General features: G+C 36.8%; 1 protein-coding gene and 1 pseudogene across 1 annotated transcript; one reads left to right on the top strand and one right to left on the bottom strand.

Annotated features, from left to right (window-relative positions):
• LOC18779712 (cytochrome P450 71A8) lies at positions 1 to 4,234 on the top strand. Its single transcript, XM_020562305.1, has 2 exons — positions 1 to 294; positions 3,698 to 4,234. Exons 1-2 carry the CDS (start codon positions 1 to 3, stop codon positions 4,232 to 4,234), a joined length of 831 nt encoding a protein of 276 aa, XP_020417894.1.
• Positions 6,305 to 12,491, bottom strand: LOC109948855 (annotated as a pseudogene).

The following is a 17,722-nucleotide window of genomic DNA, read 5'->3' as shown; positions in this document are numbered from 1 at the left end:
ATGTTCTTGTATTGGGTTGAAAAGGGGGGTCTAGTAGCCCACTCCAACCTAGACTATCTTCTCGGATTAACCAACGCCCAGACAAAGCAGAGTGCAAATCTTGTTGAGAAATCGAGCTCAACGGTGGTCTTGGTGCAAACAACGACGAGGGTTCGAGAGGGTTATAGAATCTACAGTGTGCATGTTGTTTGTGTGAATGTCGCCAACTTCTGCTACAACAAGGATGATGAACTGGCAGAGCCAAGCGCTGCAATGATTGGCTACGAAGTTCTTTGCAATTTGCCGGAGAGGAAGGTGCGAGAGAAAAAATGGTGGTTTAGGTGGGGTTGGGAGGTGGTTGAGGTTGGGGGAGGCAATTTTTTTTTATTAATTCAATTTTTAGATTGAATTTGAATATTTAATAATAATTGCAGTTTTTTAAATTAATTTTAAAATATTTTTTTTCTTCAGTTTTAACAGAAATTTTGACGGAAAGGATGAAGTTTTGCTAATATATATAAACACATGGACGAAATTGGCCAAATTGATAATAGGGGAATTAAATTGGCCGATGAAGTAAATTACAGAGACCATTTTGAAATTTAAGCCTTGTTTTTATTTAATTAACTTGGTGCGTTCCACCCATCACCTCTGCCACAACTAGTTCCTATAAAAAATTTCAAAGAATATAAGTTATTTTAAGCCTTAGGTGCCTGAAAACCAAATAATTCAAAGATAAGAAAAATCTAGCGCAGGGTGAGTTGGGTTGAGCGAGTAGTTGCATGCCCTGTCTCACTCTCACTATAAAAACACACGGCTAAGATTATAATATTGGCGCATGAAGTGGGTGCCGTACGTGGAGATTCATGCATTGTTTATTGCAAGCTGGCTGGTCCTGCAGCGATGGTGGTGGTCGATCTGTGTAAATTTGCAGAGAAAATCTTCCTTTCGCTGTGAGAAAGGTGATAGCAAGGGGTTATTTCGTTTCAACCCTTGAGGCATTGGTGGCAAAATTCATATCTTGTGCTTGTGACCACGATTGGTGAGCTGTGGGCAGAGCAAGTGAAGATGCTTTCACATAAGTTTTTGTATTCTGTCTCTTTTGCTTTTCGTTCATTTTTTTTCTTTTATCTGGTAAGAAAAGGAGAACCATGGAGGACTAAAATATTGTTGGCAGATGGATGTTTGATGTTGGATTGGTTTCTGTTTGAGTGATTCACTCTCTCTGATATTTATATTGTTTTTCTAAATTTCCTTGGCATGAAGCCTAAACCACTTCGGTCAGCAAATGGTTGTAGAATTTGGTTTGTTTTTCTCTAATTGTTCCAGGAAGAAAACTAAAATCAACAGCTCCTGGATGCTTAACTCCTTTTTTTTAGCAGCTTGATTGATCGAAAGAACTTTTTTTTTAGCAATAAATACTGAATACAAAGAAAAATTAACGATTTCATCTCTCCTGCTGCAGGAAGAACTTGAAGAAGGCAACGGAAAACTTGCTTTATGAAGCCCCCAGTGGCGTGACGTGCGAATCACAAAGTTTGTGATTGTTGAGGAGCCGCTCTAAGAATAATGGCCTAGTCCTTAGCAGAGTCGCCATTTGTATGAGGGTCTATTTTGTTGAGAGATGCAATGGGCTTATTGGACTAATGTGAGGTGGACTGAGATCTCCTTTACCCTTTCTGAGTTTGCAGCACCAGGCCCCAAAGCACCCCGAAAGAGTTTAAGACAGGGGAGTGATTTGGTTATCTTCAGTGGCTCCTTACAGGTTTTGATGTACAATTAATAGGTACTGGAATGATTATGCTTGATTTTGTTGCGTTGGAAGTGCTTTTCTTGAAGTGAACTATGTGCTGTAAGTAGTGGAATTAATAGTGCTGGAGAAGATGCTAGAGGAAGTGGTCTCTAGTAAAGAGCAACTATGTCGATACTGTACGCTTCGCATGGGAGCTTGCTTCAGTTAATCAATATGAAGCTTGGCTTGAGAGGCTTATGGTGTGAGAACAAGTCTCCATAAGTTTAGTAAGAGAGAGTGCTTTTGCGGCTTGGATTGGAATAAGATATGTTGAAGGTGAGATGCATGTGGTGTTTTCGGGAGTTGGGATGGTTTTCTGTGTGATGTTTAGGGCTTGGAGTGGTGTTATGAAAGAAGAGAAGCGTGATGGAGGAAGGCTTGGGCTTTCTGTGTTTACGGCAGTGGGAGGATGAGCTTGCCTCATGCCGTTCTTCTTCTGGTTTCGGTGTGTGTATTGCAAGGAGGGATGAAGGTCTATTTATAGGCTATAGAATGTTTGTTTAAAGAAGGATTCATGAGTGTACAGTGCTCAACAGTTGGTTTTTCCATGAGTGTGCAGTAAAGTGGGGTTTGAGTTTTGGAAGAGGCTGGAAGTTCTGTCTCTACTTACCCATGTAATTAGGCTCAGGAAAGTGGGTATGAGTTTTTGTACTCCCAAGCAGCCCTAAAACTTTTATTGTCTGATTTTTCAACGGGCTTTATGAACAATTATAACCATCCACACCACAACTCGTTCAGCAATCTCCATACATATATGTGGCTTGGGTCCATTTAAGCTTGTCGGGTAGTTTAGCATAGGAAAATGTATCTTGCTTGGCACGACTTGTACAATATTTCTATATTTATTTAATGAATTACTTCCCAAAATATAGCTTGGATTAACACATAGCCAACATTATATAGTATATTGGGCTTTAAATATCCTTCAACTTCTCATCACATTAATTTTGAGCATCAACAGTAATATATATAGAATTCTTGTTGGTCATAGATTCTTATCTCCTTTTAATTATTATTTTTTAAATAAATGTATCTGTCCCTTCAAAATGAATTAATTCTTGTGTTTTGAAATTTTTCTTAAATGAGTTATTTTAAAATTTAACCATAATGATATTTAACTTTACATATATAGATTAAAAATGTTTTTTTAATTCACCCATTAGAAATTGCCGAATTAGTATCGCCATGATAACAACAATACATAGACGGCATGCATGCTTCTATAAGTTTTATTCCTTATTTTTCCGTCGAGCTAGATCTTCCAATCCCTTGTCAACGTTGGAAACACAACTCTTGTGCCCAATGTTCGCATAATGATATGAGAGGTGATATTTGCATTTTAATGGACCAACCAATATGTATTTGTGAGTGTGAGTAGGAACTACCACATGTGCTCCAAAGTACGATCCATCCTATAAGGGGACTAAAATCATAGCAGAGGATCCGTATCTTATTAAATTTTGTGCACAATTCATTAACCAAATGGTGATCACACAAAACAAATGAGTCATGTACTCCATTAATATTAGGAAAAAGTTTGGCTCCAATTTTTTTTCTTTTGAATTCTTTTAACCTCTTCATTTTTTTTTTTTTGAAGTTTAACTAGTGCCAAAATCTCCTATGAGAGAACAACCACTAGCCCTTCATGCAGAAAAAGAGTTCAAAGCATAATCATTTTCACGACCAGTGCACCTTAATTAAAAAGATAGAAGACTACACTATTCCAATCCAAGCAGCAAAAATTCTTTGAAGCACGAGTATTTTCAGGGTTTTTGAATGTTTCACTTTTAAAGCCTTTTACCTTTTTTTTTATATATAGATATATAGATAAATAACACGTGGGTTATTCCTAACCCCAATTTTTTGGGTTTTATATATAATTTTCCATTAATTTTTAATCGATTTTTACCATTAAAATTCTTGTAGGATGTGTTTGTTGGTGGCTCTGACACCTCATTTACACTCCTAGAGTGGACAATGTTCGAGCTTTTAAGGCATCCAAGAATCATGGAAAAATTGCAGAATGAGGTCCGGGGAATAGTTGGCAAGAAAACAGACATAATTAGAGAGGATGATTTGGTTGAAATGCACTACTTGAAGGCAGTTATCAAGGAGACTCTTCGCCTACATCCTTCAATTCCATTGCTACTGCCCAGGCTATCGACCCAAGATGCACAAATAAATGGCTACGACATTAAAGCCAACACACAAGTTATAGTGAATGCGTGGCAAATTGGAAGAGATCCCAAGTCATACAACAAACCAGAGGTGTTCGAGCCAGAAAGGTTCTTGGACAGTGCCATAGATTATAAGGGCAATTACTTCCACTACATTCCATTTGGGGCTGGCAGAAGAGTTTGCCCAGGAATTCAGTTTGCCATGGCTGTCCAAGAGATTGCTTTGGCAAATTTAGTGCACAAGTTCACTGGGCGCTGCCCGATGGCGCAAGAGGGGAGGACTTAGACATGACTGAATCTACTGGGGCAAGCGTTCGCAGAGTATATCCTCTTAAAGTTGTTGCTATTTCATATTTGGGCTAATATAGTGTTGGTGTATCCGAATTAGATCTCATTTATTCACAACAAATAAAAAATTATCATATCTTACGCTATTATTTGGTAATCAAAATTTGAAATAATGGTATTGATATAAATATGTATCTATTAAGAAAAGTGTGGAATTGCTTATGGACTCACTAACTATCCAGTTGTTGAAATGTCCATTGTTTGGTGTCTAAGAGCCTTTCCATCGGACAGTCCTTGCCAGGGCAATAGGGGGCCCAAGCCCCTTTTCATGATTCCAGCGGCCTTAAGCTATCAGGGCAACTGCTTGGGCCTACGAAACCAAGCCAGCCCTCAGGCAAAATTAGCTCGAGCTCAAGCCAGGGTATGCTGACGTCAGAAACAGCAACAGAAAATTTAAAATTGAAAAAAATCTACAAATAATTTTAGAATTTTTTAAAAATAAATACTTAGTCATATTTTTCACTTTCCACACCAAAACTCTATACAAATTTCTTTCATCACATCTCATGTGAATAGTTGTTGTCATGGCAATGGGTGAAAACACCACAACTTTTTACAAGAGTTGCCACTATTCATGTAAATAGTAACAGCCCTTTCCTTTTGTCTTGGCAAATGGATGAAAGTGCTCTAATAAACTCTCACTTTGTCTTTTATTTATTGAAACTGAAGGCAGCGCAGGGCCAGTAGCTCAGAGATATGCCGCAACGCTCATTGTGTGAATCCAATGTCTCACAATCAAAACTGTGGCAGGTGCACCAACCACTGCAAGGAAGGCACTTCTTGTGGCAATGGAATGTGCGACTACGCATAGAAATAAATAAATAAATATATATATATATATACACACAATAAAGATCACTTGACATATATGAATGTGTGCATGTATATTGATCCATCTATATATTTATTTCTTTAATAATTTATATATGCATTTAATTGTATATTTTTATTAATATAAGTAATAGTTTAAATTACAAAGGATTTTTTAGTATAAAATGCATTTATTTGCTACTTGAAAAGGTCGTTAATCTTTAATTTGATACTTATTTATTTTTCTTTTTCCTGATTGTTGAAGGATGTGCTGCACAAATATGCCAATATCTATGTTTCGGTTATTTATATATTAATTTATTTCTTACATAGTAAGAAAGGAGAAAATTTTTTATGTTCTTCTGTGTACACAAGTTGACTCGTGTACCATCTAATACAAGTGTATTAGAGAATATTTTCACATGTCACATGTATGGTGTACTCGGAGCGTACAAAAATTACTTCTAAAAAAGAAGTTCGGCTTTTAGGCTATGGAGTTAAAAAGTGGATTGGGCTATGCGTACGTAACACATGTATACGGAGGAACTCATGTATTTTGGTCCAGCTCATAAAAGTTTGTATTGTAGGGGCATAAAGAGCAGGGCCGACCTTGAGATTTTGAGGGCCTTGAGCAAAACTTAAACGAGAGTCCTCACATAATGTAATATGAAAATATTTATAAAAAAATTTACCATGAGGTAATACCATTATAAATTTTTTTAATAACTAAAATTCATTATCTATTAGCATGCAATGGCAATCATAAATCCAATTCATAAAAGTTTTAATGTTTCAATTTGAGAAAATAGAAGAGAAAGAAGAAGACATGAACTTTTTTTGTTTTGTTTTGAGTGGGTGAAAACATACACTACAAATTTTTTTGCTTGATATTGAAGAAAGCTTGTTTTTTGACATGTTTCCTTTTTTTGTTTTTTGACATGTTTTTTTGTTTTTTTTTTCCTATTGTTAACAATAAAAAAAGAAATGTAGAAATGTAAAAATATAACTATTGAATGATACAATATGGACTCAAACCCGACTTTGTTTTATTCAGAACATCAATTGCAAACTAATCTATATGACACATAAAATCTAAAGTACTAAATGGGCTGACAAACAAAAGGTCAGTACAGTACAAATAGTGTAGTCTTATTCTGAGTAATGCCCACGACTACAAATGACCCAAAACAAACCAAATTACTATTTTTAAAAACCAAAAAGCAAAGACATGACTTGTGGAGACCTTATTCTTTATAGCAAAGACAAGAAGACCAAATTTGATTTTAGGCCTATATGGGCACAGGGTTGACAAACAGAGACACCAGAAGATCCTTAAGTACAACTCCAGCATGAGTAAAGCCATCTTCATGCTTGTACATAAGTTCATTGATGACAGGACCTGCCCCGAATTTCTCAAAACTCAAGACGAATCCTGTGAAAATTCCGACATCACCCCGATGCCGGGCCCACTTACTAAAACTATAGCCTCCTTATTCAAAAACGGAATAAAGGCACGAGACTTTCTGCCGAAATTTTGGCTAAGTTTCCCCTGTAATTTGAACAATCCCAAAAATTTCAACCTGCACAAAACACATTTAATATCCACAACTGGCAGCATGCACAAGATAATTCCATGTAATTCACATAATCGGTCTCCGGCCTTCAAATAATCTGAAACTAAACTACCAACAGAGCTCTTAAGTCAACTAATACCTTAACCAAGGCAAGTAATAATTTCAAACATAAATATGAATGCCTAAATACACTTTACGTCATCTAGTTTTCAATCGAATTTCAGGACCAATGACAAGGTCAGAACCAATCTCAAAAATAATATTTAGTCTGCGGCTGCACCTAGGCACTATCCTAGGCTGCCTACATACCCTCACCAAGGGATCAAGCCACACGTAGTTCTTTCCAATGCAGTACCACAATTCTTCATTCATCTCCATAATGATCACATAATCTCCTCATACGCCGGAAAAATCCAACGCAACGTATGGGGCCTGTCTCACACGCCAGAAGAATCTCACGACACGCGTGAGACCTAATAATCACATAATCTCCCCATACACCGGAACATCCAGAGCCACGTATGAGGTCTGTCAGCACACCAAAAAATCCTATGTCACGTGTGACCTAACAATCATATCATCTCCTCATACGTCGGAACATTCAACGCCAAGTATGGGGTTTGTCCTCACGCCGAAAAATTCTACGTCACGTGAGACCTAACAATCACAAAATCTCCCCATACGCCGGAAAATCCTACGCCACGTGAGACCTAATAATCACATAATTTCCCTAAACGCCAGAACATCCAAAGCCACGTATGGGGTCTGTCAGCACGCCATAAAATCCTACGCCACGTGTGACCAAACAATCATATCATCTCCCCATATGTCGGAACATCCAACGCCACGTATGGGGTCTGTCCTCACGTTGGAAAATCCTACGCCACGTGGGACCTAACAATCACAAAATCTCCATGCCGGAACATCCAACGCCACGTATGGGGTCTGTCTCAACGTCGGAAAATTCTATGCCACGTGAGACCTAACAATCATAAAATCTCCTTATACGCCGAAACATCCAACGCCACGTATGGGGTCTGTCAGCATATCAGAAAATCCTACGCCACGTGTGACCTAACAATCATATCATCTCCCCATACGTCGGAACATCCAACGCTACGTATGGGGTTTGTCCTCACGCCGAAAAATCCTATGTCACGTGGGACCTTACAATCACAAAATCTCCCTATACGCCAGAACATCCAAAGCCACGTATGGGGTGTGTCTCAACGTCGGAAAATCTTACGCCATGCGAGACCTCAAAATCGCAGGATGGTACTTATAGTGAAATCAAACATCTTTATATCTTTATAATATATATACATGTATGTATTAATTTCCAAAATAGCATAAACCTCAACCACAATATAGCATCCCATAATCTCCAAATTTAAAATAATAAAATTTATATCCTAATCCCTCATAATCAACATAACTCAACTAGCGATCAAGACATGTCTCTAAGGTCATTTTAGTCCTCCTAGGAAGATGAAACTATCCTGGAAGACTCACGGTCAACCAAGGGTCAAACTACCCCATACTTGGTCAAACGGGTCAACGGAGCCCACGACCTCCAAATTCCGATCTGAAAGTTCCTATAGGTTCCACAAGGTTTAGTATACAAGTCCCACAACTTTGGTCTTGATCGAACGGTTGGATCGCTCGCGATCGCATAATCGGACGGTTATTGTAAAATATAAACTTTAAGTTATTAAATCGGAACATCCAGGGATCCGATTCACGATCCGTGAATTCCTACACAATCCTTGAAATGCCTAGATTAACATATTATAAATTCAGGACTATCCAACAGTTCAAACCTATTGAACCCGGATAACGCACAATATGCGATATCCGTTCGAGACTCAAACGGTATCCAAATTGAAATTCACTCATACCTATGCCCTCGAGACAACAAAGGGATCGCATCGGGACACAATGCCCCTTTTCTACAGTACCCACGCACCGGCAGCACATGGGTGTCCAAAGTGATAACCCACTGTCGGAAAAACTCAGAATCACGGCTCAAGAGTCCTACCCTAGGTGTAACACCATATTTGGAACCATTTATGTTCTTGGACATACCCTGAAAAACCAACGGAAGTGGCTGAAATTTCACTTTGAAAATTCGGCCAAAACCTAAATTCTAAATCAAGTTTCTAAACATGAATATCGTGCAATTCCTACACAACAGGCAGCTAGAGCGTGAAAAATAGGTGAGAAATCGTACCTCGGTTGCTGGAGTTGGCTGTCGGAATTGGCCGTAGCGACGCCGTGAACAACCAGAGAAACCAGTCGATATCGCCGGCAAATCTCGAGCTCTCCGTCCGAGAAAAGGGGCGGGTTGTGACCGTGGCATCGAGACGAAGCAAATGGGACCAGTGCTGGCCCTTGCCGTGGCCGGAGCTGAGAGAATCGAAGAGAGAGAGAAAGAGAGAGGGGGCTGCTATCGGGGAGAGAGAGAGTGCGCGGAGGAGAGAGAGAGAGAGAGAGAGAGAGAGAGAGAGAGAGAAACCAGATTTTATCAAGAGAGAGAGAAACCAGATTTTATCAAACCCTTTTTGCAATATTTACGATTGTGCCACTGAGGGTATTTTGATCGTATCTCTCTTGTTACAACTCCGATTCGAGCCCGCTACGTGTCTATGAACTCATCTCACTGTGCTATATGCAAAGGTACAGTCGAAATTCCTAAATTTCTCCCCGGTCAAAAATTCAATTTAAACCTAATAAAATATTCTAGGGGCAAAATGGTCTTTTATTATGTTTAATTAATAATTAAACATTTATTTAGGACCGGGTCATTACAATTGGTACGTGCAAAATTCAGAATTCTCAATCGTAGTGGCATAGGGATGGTGATGAGGTTGATCCACTCTTCATTTATGTCCTTCCATGCCTTATTTACTTGTTTTTGGAGTTCGATTATCGTTTCTTCTTCTGTGGCACCATACTCTTTCATGTAGCATTCCACAGCTGAGGCAATATGTCCTCTCTTTTGCTCAAACTACGTCAATATAGACATGAATTTAGGGTTAAAAGGGGGTATGGGGAAATAAATAAAAACGAAAAGGTTGCATTTATGTTAATATGTACCTTGTGGGACTTCATGTGATCCATGAGTCTGCCAAGTATTGATAAAGAGTTCACAATCTTAGGGTCACTGAGAACCCAATCCAAGGACTCTTTTGTGACAATATCTCCCATTCCAATGAAGGACGTGGTTGATAGCATCATGTAGGATGTACCAAGTGCTACTGCCATATATTCATCCATTGTGTGTATTTCTGGTGGAGCCATTCATTTCATCTACGAAATCAAGATATGATCTCTAATTACTTTCTATGCAATAATATCATGAGAATTTATATTTTATTAGAATTAAGAGCATCCAACCCAAAAAGTAAAAAAAAAAAACTTACATTCCCGGGCATTTTTTTTTATTTGGATCAGACTGAGTCAAGCACGCACTCAAATCTGTCTAGATAGGTCTGAAGCCCGACCCAAAGAAATGTAAGATATCAACTACTATTTGTGCATATATAAACTTGGAAATTAACTAGAATACTAATTTATGGTCTTGCAACTCTGTAATCTAAAAAATATTAATGAGGCTTAGTGCTTCTCTCGCATAGTGGATGCGATATAAATTCCCTCTTTTCCAAGCTTTTCTTCGATTTCAGTGTATACATCCAACATTGCTCCATAACAAACTTTCATATTCTCCGGCAGTTGGTCCAAAGCTGAGATGTCCCACCTGATGATTAAAATAAGTTAATAATAAGATATAGACTAGTGATGACTTAATCAGTAATTAGAGAAGGATAATTGACTACTGGATATAATATTCATTCATTCTTCTTTCTCTTGAACTCTTTTTTTTTTATTTTATCAAATGTACTAATATTTAATTTTATCAAAGAAAAACATTAAAAAGTTTATGAATTTATTGATTTGTATTTGTTATTACATGCTAATTGATGATAAATTTTAGTTATAAAAAAATAGTTTTATAACATTATGTTATGGCAAAAAAAAATTTAGTATTTTTATATTAGATTATGTGAGGGCTTAAGTTTCACACAAGGCCCTCAATTTCTCAGGACCGCCGATGGATATAGTGATGACTTATTCAGTATTTAGAGAAGGATAAATGACTAATCTAAACAACTTATAAATTAATTGGGTTTCGATTTCAATACACCTTTCAACAGCTTCAGTAAAGAGCTCTAGCTACTCTTGTGTGCCATACACATCATAAATGTCATCAATAGCTTCTGTCACAGCAAAAACTTTGCTTAATGATGTCCTAGCAAAGCAATATTGGGGCTCAAAATAGGTTCCCAGAGCCCCAAAGTAGCACTCAACTACTCTGTCTCTTGCAAAAGGAAGCTTGTTTACAAAGTCCAAATCCTTCCACCACCTGAATTTATCATTTAATTACATAATAATAACTTAATTAGTATACTGATGAACACTAATATATATGTATGTATATTAATTAACCTTGAAATTTCACTTAGTTCTTTCTGATGGACTTGCTGCACTAGGTTTATATCCAACTTTACCAAAGTTAGGAGAGTTTCATTTGCTGGATGAGGTTCCTCCTCAAAGATAGCCAAGTAACGCCTTGCTTCTAGCCTTTGGCAGCCCTTCCAGAATGGTTGATACAAGGCATGGGTTACTTGTTTTGCAAGCAAGGGGCTTAAACGGTGTGCTTCCACTGACTCAAGATGAGTTGTGGTGAAGGTGAGCGCCTCATCCAGTAAATCCTCTCCATGCATCCTAAGATGTGTGGCTTCGTACAAGCTCAACAGTCCTACTACATCATCCACAAGTGTTTCCTTAAATTTCCCGTCATCGTCCTTGAACTTGTTGAAAATGTCTGCTAGCTTAGAAGAAGAAAATTAATTAATCTAGAATGATAAAACAAAACATGTGAGCGAGGAGAGAGAGATATAGAAGAAGAAAATTATAGAAGAAGAAAATTAATTAATCTAGAATTATAAAACAAAACATATGAGCGCGGGGAGAGAGAGAGGACTAACCGCATGAAACCTTGTAACCTTGCTGTCTAAGCAACCGGAAACGGAGAGCAATTGTGAAAAGGTCAAAATCATTTTCTTCATCACCGCCGTAAGAGTTCTTGTGAATTTGTTGCAAAACTTCCTCAACCTCATTTTCGAAATGGAGGGAGACACCAGACCGCTGAATCTCATCAATTAACTCCAATTTTTTTGATGGATTTTTAAGCATTGGAGCCATTATCATCCCCTTCACTTTTTCCTTCAGTTCTTGGACATCTTGCTCTGCTTTGATATCTGTTTCCTACACGAACAAATTGAAAAGGATATTAAGGAAAGTATGACCTTCATTCATGGTGCATGGAAGTTATCAAAATTAATTTATAATAATAAAATATTCAAAATATACGACGCAGCTATAGCACATGATGAGTATTATTAGCCCATAAATAATTGTTAGGATTAATTAATTTCCTACCACAGAAGCATATGACAGAAAATAATCGCCCTAAGTACTGGGAGAGAAATTAGCTGAACATCGCTTAAAATGATCAGGAATCGCATTTGGGCTTTGAGCTTGGGATGCAGCTAAAACTTGAGCAGACATTTTATTCCTAAGTGCGAGGAAATGATCAATGTGCTCTTAATTGAATGTATCAAGAGCTGCTATGAGTTGAAGAGGTGTTGTATTGTGCTATTTATAGTGGAACGTCTATTAGTGGGCTGCTGTTTTTTTGTTTAATCTTTTTTTTAATGTACCAAGGGCTGCTATGAGTCCATAATTTTATTTTATGTATAAAAACTGAATCAAATGACATTTTTTTTAATATATATAAATATATAAGTAATAGTTTAAAGTACTCTAAATTAATCTAAATTATAAAAGGAGAATTCAAACTTAAGTGTAAAGGGACAGACTCACTGTTAACCGGCCTAACCCATGCCTGCTGAAGTGGTATTTTTATTTGTTTTTTTTTTTTAATGTATCAAGGGCTGCTATATATGAGTTGATGAGGTGTCCTAAGTATAAAATAGTAGAATAAAATAACATTTGATGAGTTGATTGGCTTAAATATTTCCTCTTACCAATTGATGAATAATCTACGTACTTTTCACCCATTATATCTTGTCCACCGTTACACAGACTCACCAACCTGCAACCTTTTACATAACTGAATTAATATGCAATTCTTGTTCAAAAAGTTGGGAAGAAACAACTGTACCCCTCAGATTCAATAAATTAATTGATGCTTTTCGTTGTGGATGTTCCTCCATTAATTTCTCTTCATGTTATGTGGCTACTGGTCCAAATGCAAAATATGCTAAAATATACATATGGTTTTGAAATTGGTACTTAGGTGACGAGGGGTAAACTTAAAAGATATTCAACCAAGAACGCAACAAATTTCACACACTCTAGATCTTAACCAAATACTCTTATGACTAGTCAACTGTCATATATGAATTATACCAAACAATAACATACATAGAGCATACCAATCGATAATTGTTTGGGCAAAGCAACCGGTTGTTTTGACTAGTGGCTCCGCTTGTGAAGGAATATAGGGGGCCGACCAGTTGTGTGGGAGAGGCGACCGGTCACTTTGAGGTAGAGACGCCTCTTTTGCACTATCAAAGGGAGGCGACAGGTCGTTTTGGAAAGGCAACCGATTGCTTTGATGCTGAGTCTCTTCCGTTGTTAAAAAGTCCAGAAAATTCAGGGTATTTGGGTCTAGATTCTCCTCATGTGCTTCTGATAAATATATATCGTGTTCCTAGAACACTACATTCATGGAGGTATAGACCTTCTGACTTGGAGGGTGATAACATCGATAACCTTTCTGATATGGGGCATAGCCAATGAAAACACACTTTTCTACACTCGGATCCAATTTGTTGCGTTGGTGATCATGTAAGTGTACGAATACAACACAGCCGAAAATCTGCGGTTCAAGGTTTGAGGTGGAGGTATTTGGAGATGGTGGTGAAGAGTTTGAATTGGAATTTGGAAATTCGAGATACTTTAGGGAATCCCATTTATAAGTTAAGCTGCAGAGAGGAGTTCCACAAACAGATTGTGGATTCGTGGAAAGATATCAACGAGGAGTTCCTCAGGCCAACCTCTGTGCCAATGCCTGTCCTTGTACTTGTTCTTAATTTAACAAGAATGGTGGATCTCGTCTACAAAAAAGAAGATGGCTTCACACATGTTGGAAAAGTCATGAAAGATAGTGTTGCTTTTATTTCATTGATCCGGCACCACCATGCCTGAGTCCGGATTGTACGTATGAGAAAGAAGAAAGAACTAGAGCTTGTTTTGCTTCTTATGGGAGGGCCTTACTGGGTTTGATAAGTCCGTGTTTCAAAATTCAAATAATGAGTGTGTACTGTCGATTTCTAAGATATGTTTGGGCTTTACTTAATAAAGATATTCAAATTATCCATTACTTTTGACTTAGGTATGTGATAGAGAAAACTACTATAATTTTTGGAAAATTTAACTGAAAAGAATTAAATTATTATTATTATTATTATTTTATAGAAATGGTACTTCTTTTAATACATGACCTTTTAATGGATTCTAATTTTTCATCAACAATAGGTTGTGTATTTTAAATTTTTTTTTTTTTAATACAAGCGTTGGTTTAAACTTACACACACAACTAAGATGCTATGGGGGTTCGAACCTAAGACCTCTAGTCTGTAAATCAATGTCATTTTCCACTGAGTTAGCCCCCATTAGCATGTATGTTAAACTTAAGTGAAAAGGATATGTGTATGTTAAACTTGTGTATGGATTCTAAGGCCATCTCCAGTCATAGGGCCAAATGTAGTCCAGGGCTAAAAATTTAGCCGTCCAAAATATTAATTTTTTAAAGAATAGTGCATGGCTAAATTTTTCCATCTCCAACCATATAAGGCTAAGTTTTATGATCCTTCATATTTTATTATTTTGAGAAAAACTATGGTACAACACTCATACATTCCACAACTATGTATTGTTTAATTTAATTAAATTACTATTTAGAGACAATATTCCATATATGACAAGATTTCTGATAAGATTGTGAAAACATTTAAAAAGTGCTTGTGAAAACATGAATTGGTGTAGAGTACTCGCCTAATCCGCTAGGTCTTTGTCTGATTTTTTTGTACTTGTTACCCTTTTCTCCTCATTAATTAATAAAACACTATCGCCTTTGTGTTATAAAAAAAAAAAAAATTGTGACCACATTTATAAATATAAATAAATAAATAAAAAGGATGGATTTCAATGGTCTGACTTCTAACGGTCATGACCATTAATTTTTCTTGACAACAATGAACACCGTAGCCGCGTAAGTTGTCTTAAAGAACATAATAACATAATATCTTAAACAAAAATAAAATAAAAATTCTTTGTGACAAGAGGAACAGAAACAAAAAGCCCTGCATCACAAGTACAAATAGAACAGATAAACAGAATATGTATAAAGAACAGCCGTAACAAGCTTGGTGGTATGTGATCCTTTTCTCTACCAGCTTACAAATGTCTGCCTTTCTAAGTATTAACAATAACCAAAACAGCGTCATTTGTTTTACTTGTTTTACAAGCCATCTTCACTGCATTTTATTCTAGACGACCTTTTTCTAGTTTTGCGACGTTAGAACGTTGACACAAAGGCGGTTTATTTTTACCGTCGTTTCGATTCTTTACTACGTCAGTATTTTCAAATCACCGTCGTTAATATTTTAATACCACGACGGTTTGGATGGTTTAGTTAGAGTCATTTATTTTACTTTTTTGCAAGCTATCTTATAGTTCTTTCTTTATTTATTGAATCAGGATTTCTCAAAGCTGGATTTGCTGTCTCCTCTATTAGCCCTATGCCAATTTTTCCAAACCAAGTTGCCTTCGAACGAGACCGTGAGAGTTAACATTCCAGGGGAAGTGTTTGGGTATGAGCATGATACCTTCATCTTGTATGAAGATATTTTATAGCTTGCATCCATGATTGAGATCAGATCCACAGTGATTGCAGTATACATAAGGTAATTCTAAACATCCAATTTTTTTACAATTCCCTTTCTTTTAAATTAAAATTTCATTTAATTGAATTTCATATTTTTAGGTACCTATTTGACTATTTAAAAATGGCAAATATCGTAAACTTTGTTGGCCTCATCGACCCTGGATAAGTTAGCGCTCAATCTGGATCGTTATCTTACATATCAAAACATCTATCAGACCGCCTGGACAAACAAAGGGTCAATACAGTACAAATACTGTACTCTTCTACCTTTTTATATATCTATATACTCATGCTTCAAAGGTAGAAGGCTTTAGTAAGAGAGAGTGCTTTTGCTGCTTGGATTGGAATAAGATATGTTGAAGGTGAGATGCATGTGGTGTTTTCGGGAGTTGGGATGTTTTGGGATGGTTTTCCGTGTGATGTTCAGGGCTTGGAGTGGTGTTATGAAAGAAGAGAATGGAGGAAGGCTTGGGCTTTGTGTGTTTACGGCAGTTGGGGGATGAGCTTGCCTCATGCCGTTCTTCTTCTGGTTTCGTTGTGTGTATTGCAAGGAGGGATGTACAGTGCTCAACAGTTGGTTTTTCCATGAGTGTGCAGTAAAGTGGGTTTGAGTTTTGGAAGAGGCTGGGAGTTCTGTCTCTACTTACCCATGTAATTAGGCTCAGGAAAGTGGGTCTGAGTTTTGTACTCCCAAGCAGCTCTAAAACTTCCATTGTCTGGTCCTTCAACGGGTTTTATGAACACTTATAACTATCCATACCACAACCCACTCAGAAATCCCCATACATATATGTAGTTTGGGTCCACTTAAGCTTGTCAGGTGGTTTAGCATAGGAAAATGTATTTTGCTTGGCATGACATGTACAATATTTCTATATTTATTTAATGAATAACTTCCCAAAATACAATTTAGATTAACGCGTAGCCAATATTATATTGTATATTGGGCTTTAAATATCCTTGGACTTCTCATGACATTAATTTTGGGCCTCAACAGTAATCTATATAGAATTCTTGTTGGTCATAAATTCTTATCTCCTTTTCATTATTATTTTTTAAATAAATGTATCTGTCCCTTCAAAATGAATTAATACTTGAGTTTTGAAATTTTTCTTAAATGGGTTATTTTAAAATTTAACCATAAGGATATTTAACTTTACATATATAGATTAAAAATGTTTTTTTAATTCACCCATTAGAAAATTAATTGCCAAATTAGTATCGCCATGATAACAACAATACATACACGGCATGCATGCTTCTATAAGTTTTACTCCTTATTTTTCCGTCGAGCTAGATCTTCCAATCCCTTGTCAACGGTGGAAACACTACTCTTGTTCCCAATGTTCGCATAATGATATGAGAGGTGATATTTGCATTTTAATGGACCAACCAATATGTATTTGTAAATGCGAGTAGGAACTACCAATACCACATGTGCTCCAAAGTAGGATCCATCCTATTAGAGGACTAAAATCATAGCAGATGATCCGTATCCTATTAAATTTTGTGCACAATTCATTAACCAAATGGTGATCACACAAAACAAATGAGTCATATATGAACTCCATTAATATTAGGAAAAAGTTTGGCTCCATAAAACTGAGGAGTAGTTCCTCCTCAAAACAAATAGAGTTTTGGCACTTGGCAAATTCCTTTAATTTTATTTTTCTTTTGAGTTCTTTTAACCTCTTTTTTTTTTTTTTTTTTTAATTTTTGTGAAGTTTAACTAGTGCCAAAATCTCGTTTGTTGTGAGGATGTGCTCCCCCTCAATTTTAAGGAGCCAAGCCATACTAAACATTTTTGACATAATATGTTAAATCACATTTTATCACATAACAAGAGAACACATTCCAATGCGTACATTATAGAGAACACGAGAACAAGCTTAAGACGAGTCGAGTCTATGATTGAGAGTTCATACAGATTACTCAACCAAACAACTTTATTTTGTACTACTACCCTTACAACACACCTGCAACGTAAGTCACAGAAACTAACAGG

This window comes from Prunus persica, chromosome G4 (genome assembly GCF_000346465.2).
Source record: "Prunus persica cultivar Lovell chromosome G4, Prunus_persica_NCBIv2, whole genome shotgun sequence".
Lineage (NCBI taxonomy): Eukaryota > Viridiplantae > Streptophyta > Magnoliopsida > Rosales > Rosaceae > Prunus > Prunus persica.
This window is presented reverse-complemented; position numbering and strand designations above follow the sequence as displayed.

Excerpts from the sequence above, each read along its gene's own strand:
- LOC18779712 (XM_020562305.1), top strand. The coding sequence starts at position 1 with ATGTTCTTGTATTGGGTTGAAAAGGGGGGTCTAGTAGCCCACTCCAAC. Across the intron at positions 295-3,697 it reads GCAATTTGCCGGAGAGGAAG|GATGTGTTTGTTGGTGGCTC; the intron begins GTGCGAGAGAAA and ends AAATTCTTGTAG.